The sequence below is a fragment of the Sander lucioperca genome, chromosome 2 (assembly GCF_008315115.2).
Source record: "Sander lucioperca isolate FBNREF2018 chromosome 2, SLUC_FBN_1.2, whole genome shotgun sequence".
Taxonomy (NCBI): domain Eukaryota; kingdom Metazoa; phylum Chordata; class Actinopteri; order Perciformes; family Percidae; genus Sander; species Sander lucioperca.
This window is the reverse complement of record NC_050174.1, coordinates 39,937,877-39,962,656: the sequence shown is the minus strand read 5'-3', so window position 1 is coordinate 39,962,656 and position 24,780 is coordinate 39,937,877. Positions and strand designations below refer to the sequence as shown.

The following is a 24,780-nucleotide window of genomic DNA, read 5'->3' as shown; positions in this document are numbered from 1 at the left end:
CATTACTAGTACAGAACTACATTTTATGGTGTACAGCAAAACATAGTTATTCCAGGATATTCATACAACTTTAAACAATACATAATTGTATGAGCTTAGGGGGTAAAAATGCTACAAAAAAGGGAAAGCCAAAATAAACAGAATACAAAGGATGTCATAACTTATAATTGTGATTTATCCTGTTAGTTCTAATATAAGAGAGAATGTTAATTCAATTAGCATGCCCCTTAAACCCATTTAATCAGCATCAGGTGTATTGCCAAGTTACACATACAAGCGTTCTCTTAATACATCCATGCATACAAGGAACTTGCCTTGGTGTTTTGGTGCCTAACAATATAAGAAACAAAATCATAGAATAGAAAAATCGACAATAAAAAATGAAGAAATAGCGTATATGTTCAATATATCTGTTTTAGTGTCTTCTTCCATTTATCCAACAGATGTCAGGTTTGTCTTTCAGATGTGGCCTCAGTTGGGGCTGAGAAGAGGATGCTGTTTGGAGGAAAAATCAGCGCTGGGACGAGCTTGGTTTATTTGGATGTGGAAAGATGGCTACCAGAAGGGACGAAAGGAAGCAGTGACCACTTTCGGAGTAAAGCATCGTCTGTGACATATGGATATGCACGGAGTGTTACACTTAACTGAGATATTGGGGGGTTATCAACGACTTTCTAGCCTTTTGCTGCTTACTGGTAAGTGGATTACGGATATACGAAAGACAGTGGTCTCTGGAGTGGCTAGCTAGCACTGCGCTGCTAGCATGCGAGTTAGCTAACAGACGGGAATGTGCATTTCGGCTCGCGTTAACGGTTAGTTTTCAACTATAGCAGCGTTAAAGCTAGTGTTAGCATGTCAGCAGTAACGTCCAGAAATACAGTGCGTATGCAGAACTAATATTGAAACACAAACTAGCTTTTTTATTTGCAATGTATTTATTAAAGGCCAACGTCACCGTTTAGCTTGACAGTGTTGTCGTTCAGATGCTGCGATGCTAGTCCGATCAGCTGGTCGTTAGCTTACTGACGGTGGTGTTGTAAGCTACATTACAGGTTTGCTGCTGTGTTGTGTTTTCATTTGTGGTGCTTGAATAAATCTGAATATAACAGCCACTGGAAAAAACATGAGACGCAGACCGGTCTAAGTTAAGGACATAGCTACAGTTTGTGGCGTTGGCTAGATTTATTAACGTTACTCAACATTATATTGTGGGCTAAGCAGGGTTCCTGTAACGTTACGACTGGCCAGTAATAGCCAATGTCTGCTGATATCAAAGTCGCCATGACTGGCATATTTAGTGCGATTACACCGGGCCATGGATTCTACTGTACGCCTGATGTGCAATTTAAATCACCTGTGTGTGGCCGGTGCATTCTTGATTACATGGCTGTCTGTCTGTACAGTCACCTAACCACCCAACAGCAGCTCAGTCTGGCTTGCAGACTGGGGCTAAATGTGTACTATGGTGGAACTGATGTGATCACAAACTTGTGTCATGTCTTGCAGTGTTTACTGTGTCCAATGGCAGTGTGTGTGTTGAGCTACCAGATAATCACAGCTTACACAAGATAGAGATGGTTTTACTGCTGCAGAATTTGTTCTTTGCTAGTAATTTTAGAAGCTGCCCCTTTTTTTAGACGCTATTAGTGTCAAAGTAACTGATATAATGCAAAAAGATAACAAACTTAGTTGATATAGTACAGATCAATCGAGAAGCATACAGTCCAAAGCATCAAAGGGTCTGTTTTGTGTTGCATACTTAAATTCATTTGGGGGAATACCTTACATAAATACAAAATAACTTTTAGTGAAATATTGTGTAGCACGTCTTCATTCGTCATTTTTGCAATCCAGCCTATCCAGGCATTAATGATGCCTTTCCCCATGGTGTAATAACTGCTATGAACCCAGTGCCTGATGGAACAGAGTCCATATGATTATCTACCCAGAAGACTGTGGACAGACCTATCCAGCCACAGCCAACATTAACCTGCTTTTCACCTTGGTAGACCATATCATGAGTGAGATGTGTTTTTTATGTCCAGGATCAGGTTGTTTAATTGTGTCTGAGATGCTCTACTGCCGCAACGGCTGTGGGTAACATCTTAATCTTTTTTTTAATGACATACCTGTTTCCCCTTAATAATTCACACTGGCATCTTATTTGACAAACTATTCAGTCACACTTGGTAGCAATGTCATAGATGTTACACGCAACTCAATTGTTTGTCATGGTTGTCTCGTCCTTTTTTAAGGTTTCCCCTGCAATAAAAACATCATGCCCACAATTAACTCTAACTTTTTAACCACACAGACACAATCATTATAACAATAATTATTTGTATAGTAATTTCCTTCCAAAAAGTTTAAAAACAAGGCCTTAAAAACACCCCTCAATACAGAAACTGAATATTATGAGCTTCATGAGCTTGACCAAACTGTTATTTACTGCAGGGCTACGGCATTGTAAGAACCTAATGCAGGTTTTGTCTGTCCCAAAGAATATAATGTAGAAGGCTTTAGCAGACAATTCAAGTAATTAAAACAGCACAATGACTACAGACAATCAGCATTATGTAAGAAAAAAATGCCCTTTTTAAAATATTTATGTCATGATGAAGTCTAGAATTTTTTTTTTTAACAAAATGGCTACTTTCATAAAGTTCAACATAGCTATTAAAAACTGTATTTCTAAATTACAAATTAATTTTCTTAAATCATTAGATGATCCATACATGTTTGTGGCTACCCATACATTTGTGTTCAGACTCCTGGCTTAGAAACCATTGGGTTGACCAACCTGAATTGTTGCTGAACATAATCAAGCTGTTGCATTGGATGGCTGAAAAAACCCAAGCCACTTTGATGTTTAGATTGTCAGGGATAATGAAGATGTTGTAGTTACTCCCTTTCAGTATATTTGTCCATATTAACTAATAATAATTAGTCATTCCAACTAGGGCTGCGCGATATGGAGAAAATCAAATATCACGATATTTTTGACCAAACACCTCGATGTCGATATTGCAACAATATTGTAAGGTTGACAATTGGTGCTTTCACAAAATATCTTCCACATTTAGCTTTTAGATAAATAACCATCATAATGTGGATATAATGACTAAGTGGTTAAAGGCAAATTATATAACAGCTAGAACAGTAAATGACACCACTTTACTGTAATGCAGCCTTTGAAACCAGGAAAAGACTAAACTTACCATGTAACGATATATATATATAATATAATATATAATATATATAATATTGAAATATTGCCCAGCCCTAATTCCAACGCTACCACTTCAAAGAGAAACAGTACCTACGTAGACTGAGAAATAAATGGCAGCAACCACCAAAATGGATGTAGCTACAGACTGTTTACCCTATCAACCCCCTTTGTCCTAATCTAATATAAAAACCTGATTAGTTAAAGTAGCTGTTGACGCGTGGGCTACATAAATTGTTTCTTTCTGCACACAGGGCCCTGTGTGTTTGTGTTTTGTGCAGGATGCTCTGACTGTATGTACTTTCTGTTCAATGCAGCCCTAACAAAAAATAAGATTACTCCATGTCACTCACCACCCTTCATGCTTTCAAATAAGCAAAACCGTGACTAGGCCTAATTAATGAATAACCAATGAACTAAATCACATTTAACACCAGAGGCCTCATGATACGATATCATCACAATACTTTGTATTGTCACTATACGATATTATAGCAATTTTAAACATATTGCAATGTTCTGTGATGTATTGCAATTTATTACCTTTTTTCCAACTTCGAATTTTTGTCATCATCATCTGTTTTATCTAAAAAGATACATTTCTCTGTTTGTTCATCTCACTTCAATTTCATTGCTGCAAAATGTCAAGCAGACAAACTGACCAACACATATATAATAATAGATCGATACTACGTCTGTGTATCGATACGGTATTGCCACGGAAGATATGGTCATACTATGCTGTAGCAATAATGTCACATGAACATACTCATGAACTATTGGACAAAATGACGACATCTAGATAGTTTGTGAAAGCCAAATACTCAATCCATAAACATCCAAATCATTACGATATTATTTTTCAAATTTCTACAATATTTTAAGCTAAAAATGGAGTACCCATTGGGCATTTTTTCCCACTACAACAATCAATGGTTGAGTTCTCATTTTGCTGTGATTTACTGAGATTACTCAATACTTGCTGGTAGTTTGTGAGACGAAGTGAAGTCATTACTGTAGCCTCAGGGCCTTTCTTTCTTCTGCTTTTCTCCCACTGTGCTTTCAGTGCTAACAGGCATCGAAACTATGAAACTCACGGTTGCGATGTGACTTAATAAATACACATACAACATTAATTGTCTCTACTACAGCTGTAGTTTTCTTTGTCATTTGCATTTATTTTTATTTCTTCTATTTTTCTTTTGCAATTTGTTGCCAGGTGCGATACAGTAGTCCAGTGAGTGAGTGAGTTGACAGAAATGCATGGTGCATAGTATACAAAAACCAATGAAAAGGAAATAAACAATAAAGCAAAGTACTGCAACAGACAAGAACGTAAATATAGAATATACATTTTTACATTTACAATAACTAATGTGTAAAAGACACTAAGTAACAATATAAGATAAGGTTTTACTGTTCGGTGCAGGATGCGCAAAAAGTTAAAGGTGCTCTAAGCGATGTTGGGTGACATTACTTCTTGTTGACGTTCAAAGTATTTTCAAACAAAACGAAGACTAGCTCGCTCCTCCCTCCGTTCCCTCCCTTCTGTGCTTCAGCGCACTACTACCCCCCCCCCCAAAATCCTTCTTGTCCGTTATTGGCTGAACACCGGAACACGGTTTGGACCACTTTGTTTTTGTTGGCGTGTGTGGACCCTAGGCTGTCTACAGAGACCGCGTTTTTTTACAGTGTATTTAGGGGACCGGCAGCTCGCGGATAGTGAGGAGATGTTTGCTGTATGTGACAAAACATGTTGTAGCCTAAAAAACGCCTGACATCGTTTAGAGTACCTTTAAGCAATATAATATTCCCCATTTATTAACGCTGATAAATAGGTTTGTGTTTTGTAGCAGAAATGACTTGAATGAGATCCTACCCAGTTCTTATAAACTATTTGGGTAATGTACCAGTGCCTGTTGAATATTGGGGAATTTATCAGGTAAACAAAAACAAAAATTCAACGCTGATGACCTTTCATAGCCTCAGAGTTTGACAAGGGACTTCACATTTTTAAAATGATGCTCTAAAATGTCATGTCTCGAGTATGTCAGATAACCAACAGGTCATGTATAGGGCTGCAACTAATGGTTTCTTAATTATCCAATAAGATATCTGTTTTTTTGACAAGTTGATTGTATGTGCATTATCGTGATGACCCACTTGCTTGAAGAGGTTCTATCTGAGAAGTTGCAGTAAATGTTGTGGATGATTAGGAACAAAAGTAAACAACTGTTTGTTGTAGGTGCTACGACAACATTGTGAGTGTTTCACCTGAGGGGCAAATTGGAATTATAAACAACTTGTGGATTGCAAATAAACACAGCGCTTCTCACAAACTGGATGAATTAGTAGAGACTAATGTACACAGCCAAACCAAGATTTCCTGCCGAGATTATAGTTTTATTTATGCATTTCCATCTCTGTGGAGCAGCAATGTGTATTCTGTGCTTTGTGAGGTGCTTGTTATTAAGTACAGCCACATAGCTATATCAACATTGTGTGGATAATGCAGCACAAGGCCAATGCTAATTTCCCCTTCAAAGTAAGCTTTCTCAGGCGATGTAAAATGCGCCACATAGAAAGACACTGCATGATGTTGTGTGTGTGGTGTTTATCACTAAAGATTCCATGTCAGACACCAGACTTCAGTTGCAGTTTACCAGTTGTAGTCTTCCTTGAGAAGATCAGCGTGCAGCCATAAACCAGGAGAGAATAATTCTTAATTAGCCTCCAGGGAAATGGCCTGCACGTCATGAAAGCCAGCAGAGCGCTGAAATCGGTGTCAAGTACACACACACTCACAAATATTGCATATGTACTTTGTGTATATGTACTGAATGTTTGTAATAAACACAAACATACACATACATACAGTATTTCTGTGCTAATCTGCTGCACAAGTTAGATATCGGAGTTAATTCACTCATCCTGGTAAATGTCAACACATCTAATAAAAAGACTAAAACCAACAACGAATTGGTCTGAAAATTGTTGCCTGTGTAGCCAAAGGCTGATATGTTATTCCTCTGCGCCACATTACACTACATTGTTGTCCTACTAAACTTTCAACAACACATCAATGAGCCACACCATTGCACTGAATGTTATATTCCTTAAAATGGTATAAATTAAAAGTTTGAACTGGATATGTCAGAGGATAGGTCATATTTGCAACCGGAGTAATGATTTATTTACTGTATGTTGTAATGGTAGTGGTGTTTCACTGGATAGATTGAAGGAGAGATATTTTCCCAGCTCTGTTTATTGCTGTAGTTTAATTGGCTGTGATTTTCACAGACTTTGCTCCACCCGGCACAAGATGGTAATAACTGTTGGGACTCCAATGCTTGAGATCACATGTGTGGTTTATGGTTATTAGTGTTAATCAACAAATCTATTTCACTGAGTTATTCATGAACATTTTGAATTGTATTGTCAAGTTCCCACATACTGAATGGAACAATTGTAATGCATGATTCGTAGCTGTCAAGTTGGCATAATGAGTGCAGTTTTAGGCAGAGAAGAGCTCAAATCACATCCTAACTGTAGAGTGATTTCAAGTTTCTGAGAACCCCCTCAGGCTCTTATAACCCTGGGTGCAGTTAAGCTTCTGGTACTGCAGATTGGTTCACTTTCCAGTGTATATTCAACCTTGCCGCTGGTGGTATGTTGAGTAGGAGATTGTATAGCAGGCTTCATTCAGTGATGTGGAGGATGTGCTTCCCCCACTGGCTTGATTTCCATATTGCCCCCACTGGAAACCACACTTCAATGTCTTCGTGAAACAGAAGACTCCGTGGTTCTCAGGATGTTCCACTAGGGTCTTTAGGAGGCGGTTTCTTAACCTTGTTTATGGTTTTTAGTATGGCTGAATAATAAATCCAAATGTTATCAGAATCACAAAATGGCTTACTGCAAATTTCAAAATGCAGGATATCATATTCTACTAACGTTAAACATATATATTGGTGTTTGGTACAGATCTCCGCAAAAATCACACCACAATAATTTGTGTTTCAATGAAAATGAGAATAATGCTGTAATTGAGATGTGTCTTGCAATTAAGATATCATTTGCAATATTAGAGGGAATGATCATTTGATCAACACAATCACAATTAGATATTGTTCACTCTAGTTTTTAATTCAAGATGGAGAAACAAAAGAACTGGAGAATCCTCCTGCTGGTATGGCAACATTTTGCGTTCCCCGTGTGTGGTGTAAACAAACGGCGCGGTAAAGCTTGTGGGCTCCGACGGGACTTCATGGTGCATTCAGGTGCACCTCGTTAAACTTTAATAAGCACAAACTGCAGAGAATGTTTAATTGATTAAGAGAAACAATAAATCCAAATAGTTTCAGATGAATTTTGCTGTCAGTCATGTAATCGATTAATTGTTTCAGCTATAATATTTTTTCCACGAACATGGGATGGAGCTCAAAATAGATCACATAGAAATGATAATACATTATCAAATGTTACATTTTTTAAAAGATACATCAGATATCAATATGTCTTTTCTTGCAAGCCCTTTTGTTCATAAAATGCACAAATGTAAGGTTGAGAGACTGCTCTAGTTAAAACTGTGTTTTTTTTTTACTTAATGTGAACTCACTGAGCCTGGATGTAAATAATGTCGCGTAAATCCCCATGAAATGATAATTAATGGTGCTTACTGCTGTGGATAATGCATGCCCCCCCCCCTTTTCTGGTATAAATGGTATGTTCCTCTTGCTGTGATGGCCATCCACTCCACCCTCCCCTCCTCTTCCTCTAAAGCCCTGTACACCCCACCCGGTGTCAGGGGGGGATCAGCTGTGCCAGTCCCGGCAGGCCACACACACACACACACACACACACACACACACACACACACACACACACACACACACACAGTACGCCGGCTGGCGAACAAAGCCCCTGGCACTGCCAATAAAGACAAACCATGCCTCCGTGCTTAGCCTCTCCTCTTTTCACGCCGCTGTGAAGGGAAGGCATGACACCATTCTCGTCGCTTTTCCTTCTCAGAAAGATGCCAGTTTTTAGAGGAAGAGGTGTCGTCTTGATATAGTGGAATTTTTTTGTCTCTTCTGCTGCTGATGAGTTGAGATGCTGGCAGAGCGCAGAGAGAACAGCAGGTAGGGAAAATCAAGAGTTGGGTGCTGAGCTTGTCTCCTCGGTGACCGGGAGTTTGTTTACTGTTACTGGCGAACCTGACCTTGGTGGATACAGTATAACATGTTCATTGTTATTATTGAGGTGTATGCGTTGCTTCTCAGCATCTGTGCCAGACTCACTTACATGTATACTTAACATTAAAGCAGGTTGGTAAATGTTTATATGCAGAGTGATGTAGCGCAGTCGTTTAATAAGCTTCGATTGTCATCATTACGCTGAGGGAGGCAACAGTCGGAGGTACTGTATGTAACAAAATACCCTGATGTCTCTAGTGCCATCGTGCTGGATAAAAAATGACTATGACTACATTTATCCTTACAACAAGTGTAAAGGTCAGAACAGTGTTGACGTGTTATTATTTTTTATACATTTGATAACTTTTGTGTAATGTTTAAGTCTTTTATCTCAATGTTGCTGCAGTGCCACAGCATAGAAAATCTTTAAATATATATATATATATATATATATATATATATATATATATATATATATATAGAGCACGGTATGTAGTGAAATACACATTTTCCTCAAGAGAGTCACTGATTTTTGGTAAAACATCTAGTAGCAAGTGTTAATTTATTAACACAATTATTAATTCATGATGTTTAAATTGAATTAAGCATTTAAGTCCTGGTATTTCTTGCTCCTGGATTACTTTTCTCACATTTTGGATTAATAAATGCCTCCGTTATAAACAAGAAGTGAATAGACTCGTGAGAAAAACAAAAGCTGAGGACTAGACGCCTCCGATGGAACAGAAAAAAAAGAAACATTACAAAGACCCTCTTTGGAAATAATAAAGAGAGCAAAATGTGAGAAACAACCTGGCCCACATAACACCACATTTTAACACCTTTGTCCAATTGGAAACAAATCATTGTTATTTGAAGGACAGACCTTCAGATTCTGTGAAAAGATTTCAGTGGGTTTTTATAGCTCTCCTTATGGTTGAACAATTATACATATGGACCACAAACATTGTTGCTGATATACATACATTTAGAAAGGCAATTATATGCAAATCTGTAATGTTCATGGTTAAGTCTATGTAAAATATCAATATAAATATTATAGTTGTGATTAAAACATGTGACTTAACAGGAGAATTCCTCCGACTGTTTCTAATATATTGTAATTCTAATATATTGTAATTCTATCATTTAGTTTTGTGACTATGATTGTTGACAGCTAGCAATTTTGAATGGGACCCACTTGTCATGGCGATCATTCAATGATATAACACGTTACTGAAAAAATATTGGCTAGGCAACATTGCTTTTGGTCTTTCAGTCACAATAGTTGCTGCACCACAACATTCCCCATTTATTGTGATAAACGTTTATCTGCCAAAACAGCTTGGAGGAGAGACACAGGTAGAATTCACCAGCATTTGGCTGGTGGCTGGTGGTAATAGCCCATACTGATCACACCCTAGGCATTGTTTACTGAAGGCATAAATAGATATCCAGTGAGGATGCTGTCAATTCTGGTCCTGTCTGGACTTGTTTGGCATGAGATAATATCCTGCTCCTCTGGTTCTTGTTACACTCGTATAGGTCATGCATCTGCTGTTGATCAAATACATGCTTCAGTAGTTAGAAGCTGCTCTATTGTAGATTTGTCACTCTAAATCTATGAGACTTCAAGTACCTTTTTTTTTTTTATTAGTGATGATTTTAAAATATCTTAAGGTGTCAGAAGATAATTTCTACTTCTTCTAGTGGCTTGTCAGTAAATAAAGAGAGGTATCTAATGGTAGGTGTCACAATGGCTTGCAGAGGAGACTGGAGGTTGGTGTGAATTCACCACCCTGCCTACATAGCCTTTTATTTTCTCTAAATTAGTTTGGTTTTATCTAACTCAAAGTCCTGTCAACCCATTTTCTTTCTTCTCTGGAGCTCCCCCAGCTTCCACCTCCCCCTGTAAACTGTCAGACAGGAGACATTTCTGTGATTACATCACTTTCTCCAGAGGAACAACCACACAAGCCTTTGAAGAGTTTGGCTTTTCCAGGGCACTGGCTGCCTTCATCTCCCAGGAGTTAGCGCTAACTCTGTGCGATGTTCATTGAAGCTGGCGTCCGCTTAAAGAGAATGCTTTGAAAAAGACTGGGGGGCCAAGAAAGCAAGCTCAGTTCCCACTGCATAGAGTTGACATTCCATTGATGCCATTGACTCATTTTCTTTGGTTCAGCCAAGACGAGATGTGGTTTGATGCAGTTTTTCCTTTAAACTGCCTTGGTTACGACTATAGCATAGCGGGATCAGGGATGAAGACAGTTTTTTTTCTGTCTAGTACTTGTTAAAGGATCATTAGGTTTTAATTGGTAATCACTTTGTATGATGACGGTGCTATGGGTTTGTTATCCTCATCAAAGCTACTATTTTAATGCTCTCCGTTAAGTCACTGCTCCCTGACGTTGGTCGGGTATGTAGTGAGCTGACTGCTTGTTAACTGCTGGACATTCAAATTCACATCAGGGCAGGGAGATGAGTAATGGGCCAGCAAGGTATACACTTGTTTGCTTATATCAGGATATTAAACATTTGGTGCCACAGACAAAGCTGTTTAAATGCAGCGTTGGAGATAATGTGGGCATCTTGTTTCTTCCTGGCGATGTTTCCAGATCTGAAATAAAAAAATGAATCATGTTAATTTAGAGCCACTTGATATTCAGAACACTTGAAATAAAGCACATCGTAAAATCTACGTATATGTTTTTATATCCAACACATGTTTATGCAGAACCCCATATAACATCAACCAGTAAATATCAGTTGACTAGTTTATTGTATAGCTCTATATGACATACAATGTTTCAAAACACTTTTAAGGAGACAAGTAAAACCTTAGCAACTCTGTTATTATCCAGTGGAGTCAAATGAGAACCGATAGTGATTTAATACTGTTTTTGGGTGCATTGTACTTATATTTTCCCATATAATCATTCCTGAATATACAGTTATACACATCTGAGGTACGAATGCAATTTTCAGTGTCAGAACCTTTGTTTTCACACCAGAACAGATATATGAAAGTTACCATCTTATCTGAGACAAGTTTCAAGAAGCAAATCAAAAACAAAATGTATCTTTCAGGTAAAGCTATACTCCTCCCTGAGAAACTAATCAAGTAAAGCTGCACCAAGACAGTATTTTTCTGCTCCCAAATTAAACTTCCATGTCCCTTAGTTTCAGTTTTGACTGCATCTACTATAACAGCCTAGTGTGAAAGGGAGATACACACACTCTAAATGATGTGTCCTAGGCCTAGGTTTTATGACACTCACTGCTTACCAAATAGGTGGAGTGAGTTGTAACTCTGCATTTGTCTGCAGATCACTGCCTTTTCTTTTGTTGATTTTCCAGCTCAGCCTTATGCTGAGTCGTATGACATGTGTTTGCCCCAGTGTGTGGTCCCAGCCCTGCTGTGCTCCGACTCTACCATTCTCCCAGCGCTCTTGTCTGCTTCAGTGACTCTCTGTTACCTAGGGCCCAGTACAGTAGGGTTAACAGTCAGCATTGTTCAGAAATAAATTCTGACATGATCTGAGGTAAGGCTACATTATAGTATAAAAGATAGGTAGGCTATCTCAGCTTGATTACAGCTGAAAGGATTTCCAGTTTATTACAGATTCTATTTTGAAGATAAAACGAAGGAAAATGTCCTTCGTAAATATCCATTACAGTTCATAGACTGAATTTGTGATTCAATTTCCACCTTCCATACTTACTGTAGTTGTGAATATACCGTTATCCTGTGAAATAATAGGTTTATTACTGAGATTTTAGGTGTGCTTACTTTGAGTTTATCTGGTAGCTAATTTAGCTGAACTGTGTTTACTACCTGTCTGTATTATTTGTGTGACCACAATGTTATCATCATCGGAAGAAAATATGTCATTAAAGTCTATTAAAATAGGATCCAAAGTTTTCTCCCTGGAAGAGGTATTCTTTTTTTCTGCAAAGAGAACAATCAATGGTCAATCACTAGCTGAGCTCAATGACAGATATCCTATTGTGTCTCTTCTCGTTAATAATGCACTTACTAATTGATAAAAACAGTTGCCTAATGGCAAAATTACCTTGCTGTGTGATGTAGCCCCACTGCTGGTAATTTCCCAGAAGCTTGATAAGCCTAATATTTAATTTAATAAAAAAGTTATGATTCCTTGTCACGCTAGTGGAGTCTAACTTGTGATTGTGGCTTTTCTGATTGTTTTTATTTCATGGATACAAGCCTAGAGGCAGCAAATGATTGTATTATTTAAAAAAAAATGTATGTGCGACAAAGACAATGCACTTTATTTTGCATATTAGAAATCAATTTGTCAGTTGTCGTGTATACTGTACCTCCCCTTACCCCAGAATTGTCCAGGTTAGAATCAGGATCTATTTTATTTTTTTTTATTTTTAGTGACACCCACTGATACTCAAATCTAGTGTTTCTAAAGTAGCTTCCACCGGTTTCCATCATTCCTGTCTGGTTTTTGTTGCATAGTGAAACTTACAGTTTTAAACAATGACTCAGGAACTGGGCCCACTGGGCTGGATATTTTTAAACCAACCACAGACCAGCCGCTTCTGCTTTTGGAATCTCAATTTCTGACATCCAGCAAGATTTTCTCCTTGACGCGCAGCTTTTCAACAGACTTCTCTGTGGCTCAGCCTGAGTTTCCATTTTAGCCAACAGCTCAAGACTGGCTTTTCTGCTGATGCTGCTGGAGCTACTACATCTTGATCTCTTCATAACCCAACTGCTGGTGCGTCAGCTCTGCCAAATGTGCAGTAGATCTGTGGCTTTTTCTGTGTCTCTCTGTTTTACTACTACCAATGGTCCATTCATCTGTTTTATTTATGATAAGGACTTTGTCCCTTGCCATGGATTATTATGTTATGAGCGAGAAGGTATGGGTAAACACGATATGCGTGTGGACACAGAAAGGGGAAGGATGTTAGCAGTGCAAAGAGCTGAATTGGCTGCTAAGAATAGCTCTTCTCATCAATGATGACATGCCAAAATAGTAATGAACCAGTACTTCCAGAAAATTATTCTTAATCTCAGGATAAATAATTGGTTCATATTAATGCGATGGTTACTTCTCACTGATGAGCTTCAATGAGCTTCCAAAGTGTTTGATAGAATCTATTGAATAGACAGTTTCTGGGAGAAACTCTCTAGGTCAGCTTTTCCTGTATGTGCTGTTAGCACTCTGATAACAGTTTTATGGTGGTGTTTGTTGATTATGAGCATTTTTAGTTGCCTTACATTAAAAGTCACAAAACAAAACCGAATAAATATTTATTTGCATGCCGACACATAAACAGCGGTAGCCATTCTAAGCATCTGCCCCGGATGCATCTGTTCCTGACCAGTCCCACAGGAATATTGCAGAAAAGTATTTTTTTAACAACTTTTTAGATTCTAACTAAACCATTTAGAGTAAATGTAGTTCAAAGATGTAATATGCAGTGCTTCCCTCAAAACAATGTACTAGGGCTGTCCTCGACTAAAGAAATTCTTAGTCGACTAACACTTATATGATTTTGTCGATTAATCAATTAGTTGATGTAATCGACAGAGCTGTGCTCTTTGAGAGGTGATTAAGACTAGAAAAGCACAATATAAATGTAGTTAATGAACCATCTGTAAAATTGAGTTTCTCCACAATTAATCCTGCAAAAGCACCACTTTAAATCTGACTCATCAACTAAAGAAATCTTAGTCGACTAAGACCAAAACGACCGATTAGTCGATTAGTCGACTAATCGACTAAGAGGTGGCAGCCCTACAATGTACAGACTAATGCAAAAGTAATCTCTCTCAATCTTCATTTTTGCCCTGTTTTTTTTAACCCTAAATACCTTAAATGTGCCTGTAGCATAATGAAGATTTACTGCTGTGTCTTTGAACTTTTTTAAATATATAATCTTTTTTGCTGCAGAGGTGGATTTTATCTCTTCAGAAATTAGTTCCATTTACCTTCAATCTTTAGTTTTAGTGAGCATGCAGTAAAATGAGACTGCTTCAGTTTACAATTGCTGCATCATCAGGCCTGTCACTGAAACAAAATTTGTCTGTGTGTGTCTGCAGCAGGCAGTGGTATAATTTTGTTGTTTTGGAAGGATATATATTGTAGGGCGTGCTCTAATGCCTTATCTCAGACAGGCAGACCCGGTGGTGAGTAAAAGCTGAATTGTGGAGTATATCGCTGCCAACACAGGCTGTTTTATAAATGTCAAACCCTGAGCCTTTCAGGTCTTGTCTCATTTGATGTCGTCATGTGCCTAAAATGTGTCAGAGATTAACCCAACATGTTTGAAAGAAAATTGCATAAGAAAATACAACAAATTGGTGAAAGAAACCTAAAACACTGACGTGACAGAACTAATAATGTAACTCAAAGCATGACTACGACAGTTACAAAGTAAAGCACTAACCAGGTAAAGGGGCTCAATCCCTTGAGAGAATGCATCCTACAAATTTGTGCACACACGCATGGACAGGCACCTTTGATAAAAGTGTACCAAATGGAATTGAGTGTTAGTTCACACAGAGGGCAGCCCTGCTGTGTGGGCAAAATGAGTTACTAAAGCCTTCAGTCTGGAGTAATTTTGTTAGTGCCACAGATGCCAAGTTCTTGTAAATCAGAATAACACTTGGAAGTGTCTTTGTAGTCGTCTGTCTCTGCCATCATGTTTCTTTACACAATCTTGCTGTCTTTTATGACAGTCCTTAAAGGAATGAGAGGGAAGAGTTGAATGTAGATGTGGGTTGTCAAGCTGCCAGTTGTGGCAAAGCAGACCTTGAACAAGAAGGCACTTAATAAAGGGCAGACCTCTGGGAACATCGAATAAACAATCAACATCGTACTTAGGGATGTAACGGTATGAAAATTTAACCTCACGGTTATAGCGACCAAATTTATCACGGTTTTCGGTATTATCGCGGTATTTTTAAAAGTGTGTTCAATATGTTCAGAAAGCACTGAAGGCCTACACAAGCTGAAATAGTTTCAAAACGTGTAACAGTGTTTGATGTCTGACTTTGAGATCCAGGAAGATTTATTTACAACTCCAACATGAAGTTAACTATGAAGTTGTATTTGACGTTACATGTGAAGTTGGATGTGGTTCTGAAATATAAACAAATAATAATGCACATTAATAAGCATCTGACTTACTATAAACATTATTTACCAAAACTAAATGTTATAGCCACCAGCATATAACAAGAAACAGTACTAAGAATTACATTAATTTCTCTGTAATAATTCCACATCGAAGCAGAACACTTATTGAAATATGAATAAACGTAGCTTTAATGTTTACACAGATAACAAGGCAGTAAAACCCATTACAGTTGAACAAGCTACAGAATAGTTTTAACTTATGTTCTGGGCTACACACATCACTTCAACAAGTCCGAAAACAGGAAAGGAATGATAAAGAAAAAAGTCAGTTTACAGCTGCTGTATCTGTCCCCTTCTCCTGCCTGAGCATGAGTGATTGGCAGGAGATCAAAGCGATGACCCTCGTTACATCATCTCAGGAGAGAGAGAGAGAGCAAGTGTTGCTATGGCCCTTTTTACAAGGCTGATAAATGTCCTGAGCGCTGTCATCTCCTCCTTCCGCCATGATTCCAACTTCAAGAAACGCACTGTAGGCTATGCAGTGCGCTCGCGCGGCAACTTCAGGTTTCCACACTGTGGTAATCCACCGTGATAATGATATTTTAAATGAAAACGGTAATTGTTATCATCAACATTTTTACCGTGGTTTACCGTTACACCGGTAATTGTTACATCCCTAATCGTACTGCATTGAAGATAATAGTTATGAAACAGTAGCCAAAGTGTGGTCTACAACAGAACGGAACACCTGTGGGCTGTTGTTTGCATGAAGAGAAGAAACGTTTAGAGAAAGAAGGAGCATCCTCTGTCACATTTATCAAAATCATCTGTTGGGCATGAAGTCAAGTCTACAAACTACTTTAAAACATACCATAGCATCTCCAGCATATATCACACTACAGACGGAGAAGCTTGCCAAGAGTGAATTTGCCTGCTCAGAGGGGCTGTTACCCTGAGGGTGGCTGGTTTGAATCCAGATTTGTTTAGACTTCCCATCAGTGGCTTAGGAGAGGGAATGAAAACTATTTTCTTCAATCCTCAGTGGCTACTTCTGAGGTGCCATTGAGCAAGGACTTTAGAGTGGAACATGACGCTGCGTACCCATGTTTGAGAACATGTGGTCATACAGGCTGTCAGGGAATTTGAGGCATAAATGTGAAGCAGAGTATGCCTTTTTGGCTTATCTGCCAGAAAACTATTTTAAGAGAAATTACCTCTAATGTACATTTGAAGTAATTTTTCATTCAAAAATGTTTAAATATGCGACTTTGCAAAACTTTAGACCTGACTGGTATGGGTACACCTAATAGGCAGTGCATTAACACACTATTTAAACCCTGTGTTTTTGTTTTGGCTGGCTTTCAGAGTGTACCCTACAGTACATTGGCCCCCTCAGTGGCATGAATAAACTGTGCACTATACAGAAAGTAGTCATGTTTCTGTATCAGAACTGACCCACCACTACTGGTCAAAATCTAATTTTACTAGCCTTTTGGAACCTAGTGGGTATTCATTTTGAAGTCCTTTCTGGTTCATTTCAGTATTTAGTCATTAAATATTCATTTTAGGGTTCTGTCATCTTTGTTAGATAGTCAAAATCGACGGGAAAGAGACATGTGACAGTGGTCTTAGGCTGGCTTTGAATTGAAGGTGACAGTGATTTGTTTTTTGCTTTTATTTTTGACATTTTAGTTTAATTTAATTAAATTTGCTATTGTTCAAAGGAAGTCAGGATATGATATTGTTCATGTGAGTGATGATCAGACTAACTAATGGGCCAGTCACTTTGTTAAAGCTTTAGTGCATAACTTTTTGATATTAATGAACGTCCGTTACATTCAAGCCATTGCCAAATGAGTTGCTACAAAGCTAATTAAGACTATCAGCTCCACAAAACTCTCTCTGTATTTCTCAGTATGGCTATGTTCATAAGATTGTGGTGTCCAGTGACTTTCCCGCGCAGAAACTCGAGTGAAGATTATTACCTCTTCTGAAGAGATTTTTTTTTTTTAATCCTCCTTGGCTACTAGCAACTGCGTGGAGGCGGGGCAGTCATGGAAGGCTTGTATCATGTGGACACGCTGTCAGTTGTTGTTGTCATTACTTAGAATTCCTCATGGGGGCAGCAGAAACTACGCACTATAGCTTTAAAAAAGTAATTCAAATTGCATCAGAAAACCTGATTGTTGAGTCTTTCATCACTTTTATTTTTGAAACTAAAGGGTAGAGCCTATTTTCTAAAGTGAGACTCTCCGCTGGGAAAGGAGGGACTACATGGTAGACTGTCATGTCTCTTAACCGTCCATGGTGCTGGCTGACTTCCTCAGAGGACGGCAACTAAACTGTCAGTGCTTTTTAGCTGCAGTTCACCTCAGCCTAGGTCTACAAGTTGATGAACACGCTAGGGATATAACCTTGGCTGCAATGTTTGTACTGTGTATGCAATTCCATTTTTTGGTCAAATGTCTTTTATAATGCAGTAGTTTGCAACCCATGCAATCTGATGCTCAATATACTGTATGGTTTCAAAACTAGAACAAGCTTGCAGCTGTTAAATATCCACCTTCACAATATGAAAGTCCGACGGTCAGAGCCAATGTGCTACAATGTGACAAAATGTGCTTAATAGTGATCATGTATGATGGAGAGGTGCTAGGAAGGAAAATCAGAGCCGGGGAAAAAAAGTTGAAAGGTTTTTGCACATCTCATGTAGCAAAACAATGTGATTCTTTTTTTCTTTCTATAACGGCAAGTGTCCCCAGAAGCTCATACTCTATCATGTGGGAAAAATAAATTATATTTTTCATATAGTTATTTCTTCCTCAATCACCACTGTCAGTGTACCCTTGAGCAAGGTACAATGTGTCAGTGCGGTTGTATTTGAGAATGATGAACAGCTTTGTTGCACCATTCCTGGCTGTTGATTCTGTTTTTATCAGCAGATGTTTATCTGTGTTGTATGTAGGCTTTGCAGTTCTGTGAAGTCTCCTAGCAACCATTCTTAAAGATCGTCTGGAGAGAATTTGATGTGTGGAATAGTGTGGCTAAAAATATTTCAACCATGCTACAAAGAAAAAGAGATATACAATAAATCCAGTTCAAAGTAAATTCCCTAAAAAAAAAATGGTAACCTGAACTTGGTACATAGTCTATACTGATCTGTTAACCTGAACACATCTTTGACTTTATTAGCTGGCCAATGAGGCAGCAAACAACAACCAATGTTTAATTTGTCACAGGTACTCTTTTAAATACTATGATCTAGTATTGTTTGGAATTGCATATTATGGTGCCAGTACTTATCCCAATATACACTACGCTTTTCAATCTTAATTTGTGAAAGTAAACTTGTGTCATATATAACAAAATATGGCAAATTTCTGAGTACATCAGTGTTTTACGCATAAGCCGCACAAGCACTTGAAAAACAAAAAAACGAGACCACAAATCTGGCCAGGCAATGCCACCTTTCACGAGCCACTTTTGGGTTGTAGCTGGCTGTTTGTAGCTTTTGTGTGATTGACAAGGAGACAGTGGAGGTTAGCAGAAAGGCTAGCATGTAGGTCATGTAGAATTAACTAAGCAGATCAATCAAACATATTAAAGTGACCATTTTAGAGACAAACAGCACAGGAGTTTACAATTTAATTTGTTTACCAAAGGAAGCCATATTTCTCAAATTTTAAATGTACAACAATTTAACCTAAACAAAACTCGCTGTCTAAAATTTCAATCAGAGACTTTAAATAAAAAAAAAAAAGAGGTAGACGACTACAAATATGAATCTGACCAAGTACACAGTGCCAACTTTTGACATTTGAGTGTTTTTGATACCCAAAAAAGTATCCAGATTTGATAATCAGCCTTAAACCTCCTCTCTCCCATTTGCAGGGCTGCCTTTGCCCTGACAAAGCCGCTCAAGATGAACATGGTGAAGAGGATCATGGGGCGGCCGAGGCAGGAGGAGTGCAGCCCCCAGGACAATGCTCTGGGCCTGATGCACCTGCGACGCCTCTTCTCCGAACTGTGCCACCCTCCTCGCCACATGACCCAGAAGGAGCAGGAGGAGAAGCTCTACATGATGCTTCCCGTATTTAACAGGGTAAGTAACAACGGGGGTGGAGGGGGGGCGGTCTGTAGGCAGTTTAAACACAGCCAGATGAATGTTGACGGTCTCAATTACAATTCTGCTCTACAGGAACTAATATCTATTCTCAGAAGGACTCTTAGTAGACAGTTTGCCCAAAAAGCATTCATTTGGGTTCTGTGATGTATGTAGCTGGTAGGCCTGCACGATTCGGGGAAAAATATGAATCACGATTTTTTTTAGCTTAGAATTGATATCACGATTCTCTGCCACAATTTTTTTCTCACGAAGTCTAGTGTTTATTGCACACATGAACCATGACAAAACAAAACAAATTGGCAGTAGCAAACATAGATTTTTTTTTGTGGCACCTATAGCACATTGTGCATCACCACAAGCCTGTAAACATAGAGGCTTCAATGAATAAAGAAAATAAAGTACATACTGGCCATTTAAGTACAGTAGGCTACCAAAAATAGTGACATATAACACATTGAACTAAATATGGCCCTGATATAGCCTCTATCTGAACTCCTTGAGAACATGTCTTAATATAATTAAAACATGTCAATGTAAAAAAAAAAAAATTAATTTAAAAATTAAATCGCAAACAGGGATGAATCAAGATCGCGATTTTATAACGATTTATCATGCAGGCCTAGAAGCTGGTGTTAGTTGTTCATGGAAAACATTGATTGTTGTCAGGCTCATGGTCTCCTGTTACAGACAAGTTCGTCCTCCATTAATTGCCAGTGCTTTGTACACCATGGAAGTAATAGAAACTATGGGTGGATTGATATGAACTAAATAAATAAGGTTTCAGCTTGGATCTATTTGGCATTAAAATCCAGTGGGTAACTGATAACTTTCATACACATCAGATTCCACACAGATTCTGTTTCAACAGCCTGCAGCTAAATCTGATGGAAATGAGCCTGTTGACGTGTGCTGGTGTGTTGACTTTATGGCTTAAATAGAGCACAGTGAGATACATTTTTTTAGTGTGGCTTTGGGTTACATATATTTACTGTATTTAGCATGAAAATGATCAAACTACTGTTTATAGAATCATACTTTATCTTAATGATAAGTAAAGCTTGAGCTTCTTGATTAAGTAAATTGGACAAATGACATATATATGTAGCATAACATGGATAGATAACTAAAGGGGTATAGTATATAAATGGGAAGTCATGCAGGGAAGCTTTAAATAGGAAGAGGACTAGATACATGTATTCAAATATCTGTGTGTATATCTAACAAAGCAGATAATGCAGGAGTCCGAAATGATTCTAATATTTACAGTCTATCTTTTTAGCTGCTACTGCAAACAGCCCTGTTGAGTGTTCTCATCAAACTGGAGAGCCCTACCAAGGGTCTCTTGACTTGTCAGCTAATTACCCAGCGCTGGCTGTGATTCACTCACTGGTGGCATAAATCATGTCAGAATTGAAAAGTAGAATTCTCCCGGTGCAGCAAGACGCCAGGGTCCAGGCCTACTTTCATGTCGGATTTGCTGGGTAAATAAATACATGATGAGTTGTTGTTGAATGAAGTGCAGTTTATCTTCGACCTGCTCCCCCAAAGGCTCAGGTTGCAGATAGCTCTGTGGTTGTAAAATTAGGACATGCCAGTAAAAAACCCCAGAGAGATGTATTGTAAACCAGTAAGCCTTGATGATTCCTGTGTGTTACTGCTTGATGTGATTACAGCTGTTATTGTGTTGAACTGTTGAGCTGCAGGCTTTCATAGCAATTAACGGTGCTGTAGGTAGGATTTTCCGCTAAAGCCCAAAATGGTCCCCTAAGCCCCTCCCCCCCCACAAGGGAGAATGAATGCGTATGCATGAGCAGTGATTGACCCCCCCCCCCCGGCCCTGATTGGTGCATCTGAACAGGGAGCAGTGGATTTTTGCAAATCGCACTACAGGTTGTAGGTGGTGCCAGAAGAGCCAGATTTTTTTTTTAAATGACCTGCTTCATGTAGTTCTACTCAAACATAGGGTCAGTTTCAGCAAATATGACAGAAAGTTAGTTTTATAAGGCTTACCTACTGCACCTTTAATATCCAATTTCTCTTATTTTCCTCTTTTTTTCCCTATTCTAGAAACAGTAAAATGTCTCTATGGCTGATTTGACCCTCGTTATAAAGGCATAAACGTTTCTTGTTTTTATTGTAGGGTGAACTATAAAAGTATGACTGCGTCTTTTTTACTGCCTGAGCTTTCTTTTTTTCTTTTTTGATTTAACCAAAGCTGATCTGTCTGCTTTAGGTGTTTGGCAACGCTCCACCCAGCAGCATGATGGAGAAGTTCTCCGACCTGCTGCAGTTCACCACCCAGGTCTCACGGCTCATGGTGACCGAGATCAGACGAAGAGCCTCTAATAAATCCACAGGTGAGCCCTCTGCCATGTAGATTTATACCGATAAAGATGTAATAGGAAGCACTTGGAAACATCAATTTATCATTTCTTTGGTATCAGTTGCGGTTATTTCCCATAACCGGTTTGCTTCTTGTCACAAAGATGATCCAGTTGTTCCCTTCCACCCTCTGCGAGTTAGCTTGTTCTCCCTTTGGCTTTACTGATAAATATATGGATGTCGGAAGTTTTGATCATGTGCAGAACATAGATACATTCAGATCAGTGTCTTATAACACACAACTGACATGAATGTCTAATTTCACATTTAAAATGAGCTGTTTACTGTTTCTCACTCAGTATATATATATAATTTTTATTTTTTTATTTTTTTTTTTTACAAAAAGGGACCAATGCAATGTGTGTTTAATCTGCCATTAAGGGTTAGTTTTCACTACAGCTGAGCCAGCAGCATCTCCTCAAAGCTTTAATAGTAGTGGCAGCTTTGACTGTGGCTTCCCCACAGGAAAGACCTTTTAACACCACGGTCTAAACACACACTCCTCCAGCTGCTCACCAGGTCTCTGTAGATTGAGTCAGTTCTTGACTCAGGCTTGATTTTTGCCATACTATGTCATCATCAAAACCAGTGGCTTTGATTAGCTCAAAATCAAATAATAAAACAGCACCGGACTGAAGCTTATCTTGTAGATAGGTTATACAACCTTTTCAAATCTAAAGCTGACAGAATATGTGTGATACAATATAAAACTACAATCCATTATCCACTGCTGCCCCCACCCCCCGCGCAGGTCAATGTTGTATTAATGTTGTATTAATGTTGTGCGACTCCACACCTGTCAGTGATGACACAAAATGACGTCAATTAATGTGTTAGCCGAAATCCCAATACCAGTTATATACAGCATAATCATAATCTCATTCTTTTATTAAAGAGGGGAATTTAAATTGTCATACAGAATTGCTGTAGCGGACACAGGTTAATGAGGACAGCCATGCTATTGCTTAGTGCTCACTAGCTAACATTTGCTAGCTAGCTAACATGTTAGGTACCTTATAGTTTTGGCTCCTGTCCCAACCTACCTATAATCTTCATGCTATCACAAGAAATATTAGTGAATCTTAGCAAACCTTGTGGTTCTGAATCGTTAGTTAAATGTCTCTATAAAAAAAAGGAAGAATAGAAAACGCCAGCTTCACATGTGAGCAGAACTACGGGGAGCTGCAGTAAAAGGTTAGATAACTTGGCTAGCTAACATATAAATGTTATCAAGCCTTGTTAGGTTGAATACGTTTATTTAATGGTTTTAGTGTCCACCAGCTACAGGAGCCACGTGTGACTTCTGGCTTGCCACCTTCTTTTCCATACTTTTATCTTAAAACATACAGTCCATTTCACCTGTCCTGTGTGCATAATTGAAGGGTGGAATATACTTCTCTAATTCATCTGCAAAAGGTTTATTCCTGGGTGCCCGGATAGCTCAGTTGGTAGAGCGGGCGCCCATATATAGCGGTTCACTCCTCGACGCAGCGGGCCCGGGTTCGAATCCGACCTGCGACCCTTTGCTGCGTGTCATCCCCCCCTGTCCTGTCAATTAAAGGCCTAAAAATGCCCCAAAAAATAATAATAAAAAAAGAAAAAGATTTGTTCCTTCTCCTCCTTCACTGTGTATAAACAGGTGAATACATTTTCTAGACAGGATATAATCATGTGCTAATAACATCTATGTACACGTTTTTTTCCGCCTGCAGAAGTTGGTTGTAGACAAGACACGTCATGTCCACCAAGATGATTTATTTGTTATCTGCGTAACTGATCATTGTTCCTGCAGCCCATTTACCTGCCCCAATGAGCTGTCACTTTCCATCTAGTTAACTGTATGTTAATGTGTGCGCGTGTGTTTATGTGTTTGCTTTTCTAGAGGCAGCCAGTCGCGCCATAGTCCAGTTCCTGGAGGTGAACCAGAGTGAGGAGGCGAGTCGTGGCTGGATGCTTCTGACCACCATTAACCTGCTGGCCTCCTCCGGACAGGTTGGTAGAATAACACCATACTCCTTTGCATCACAATGTTCTTTTCGTGCGCAAGAGCTCCATGTTATAAAATGCGTATGGTTTTCTGTGTGATTGACGTCATGTTTTTCTGTTTGTTGCCTTGGTTTTTTTTTTGTGTTTTTAAGGATTGCTCTCTTACATGTAAGTGTAGATGTAAGATGAATCGGAGGAAATGAAAGAGGTTTCTCAGCATTCCTTCTCTCTTTGACCCATTTGCATCTCCCCTCTTTGATCTCTCAGCAGAAAATAGATCAGCCTCTGTAAGAACTGAGAAACAGGCTCTTGAGTACAAGTAAATTCCCCACCTGACCCCAGCTTATTCTCCCTAGTCATTTGTAAATCTGTTTTACTGCACTGAATGAAGGAGTTGATGCTGCTACATCATGTTTGTTCTCTACTTTTAGCCTTTCTACTGCTGCTTCTGTATGACACTAGATAGCTATAGTCATATTTTCTAATTTGCATGCAGTAAGATCAAGATCAAAATTAGATTTGTATGTCTAGCTTCTGGTCACCATGCGCTACCCCACGTAATTCAGAATCTTAACATGGCAGCTTCTTGGGCTCCTGGTTTAAAGGTTAGATATTGAGGCCTTGTTTTGCTTTGTGCCCTATGCTCTTGCACTATGGCCAGCAGACATCTTTTGAACTTTTTGGCCTCCATTCCTCTGGAGGTCTTGAGGGGAGCATTGCTGTCAGCTGGCCGGCTGGCTGCTTTTC

The 24,780-nt window shown here is 38.8% G+C and overlaps 1 protein-coding gene across 7 annotated transcripts in view; it reads left to right on the top strand.

Moving 5' to 3' along the window:
- The first annotated feature begins 462 nt into the window (after window positions 1-462).
- wdfy3 (WD repeat and FYVE domain containing 3) overlaps window positions 463-24,780 on the top strand; it is a 110,972-nt gene continuing 86,654 nt past the window's right edge. For 5 of the 7 annotated variants that reach the window (XM_035997345.1, XM_035997333.1, XM_035997336.1 and 2 more), the window contains exons 1-4: window positions 8,122-8,367; window positions 19,431-19,641; window positions 21,899-22,022; window positions 23,930-24,039. In XM_035997345.1, coding sequence (XP_035853238.1) covers window positions 8,339-8,367; window positions 19,431-19,641; window positions 21,899-22,022; window positions 23,930-24,039 — 474 coding nt within the window. In that variant the 5' untranslated portion in view covers window positions 8,122-8,338. Of the gene's footprint in view, window positions 696-8,121; window positions 8,368-19,430; window positions 19,642-21,898; window positions 22,023-23,929; window positions 24,040-24,780 lie in introns of those variants that run through there. The other 2 variants (XM_035997339.1, XM_031305021.2) reach the window with 2 other exon arrangements.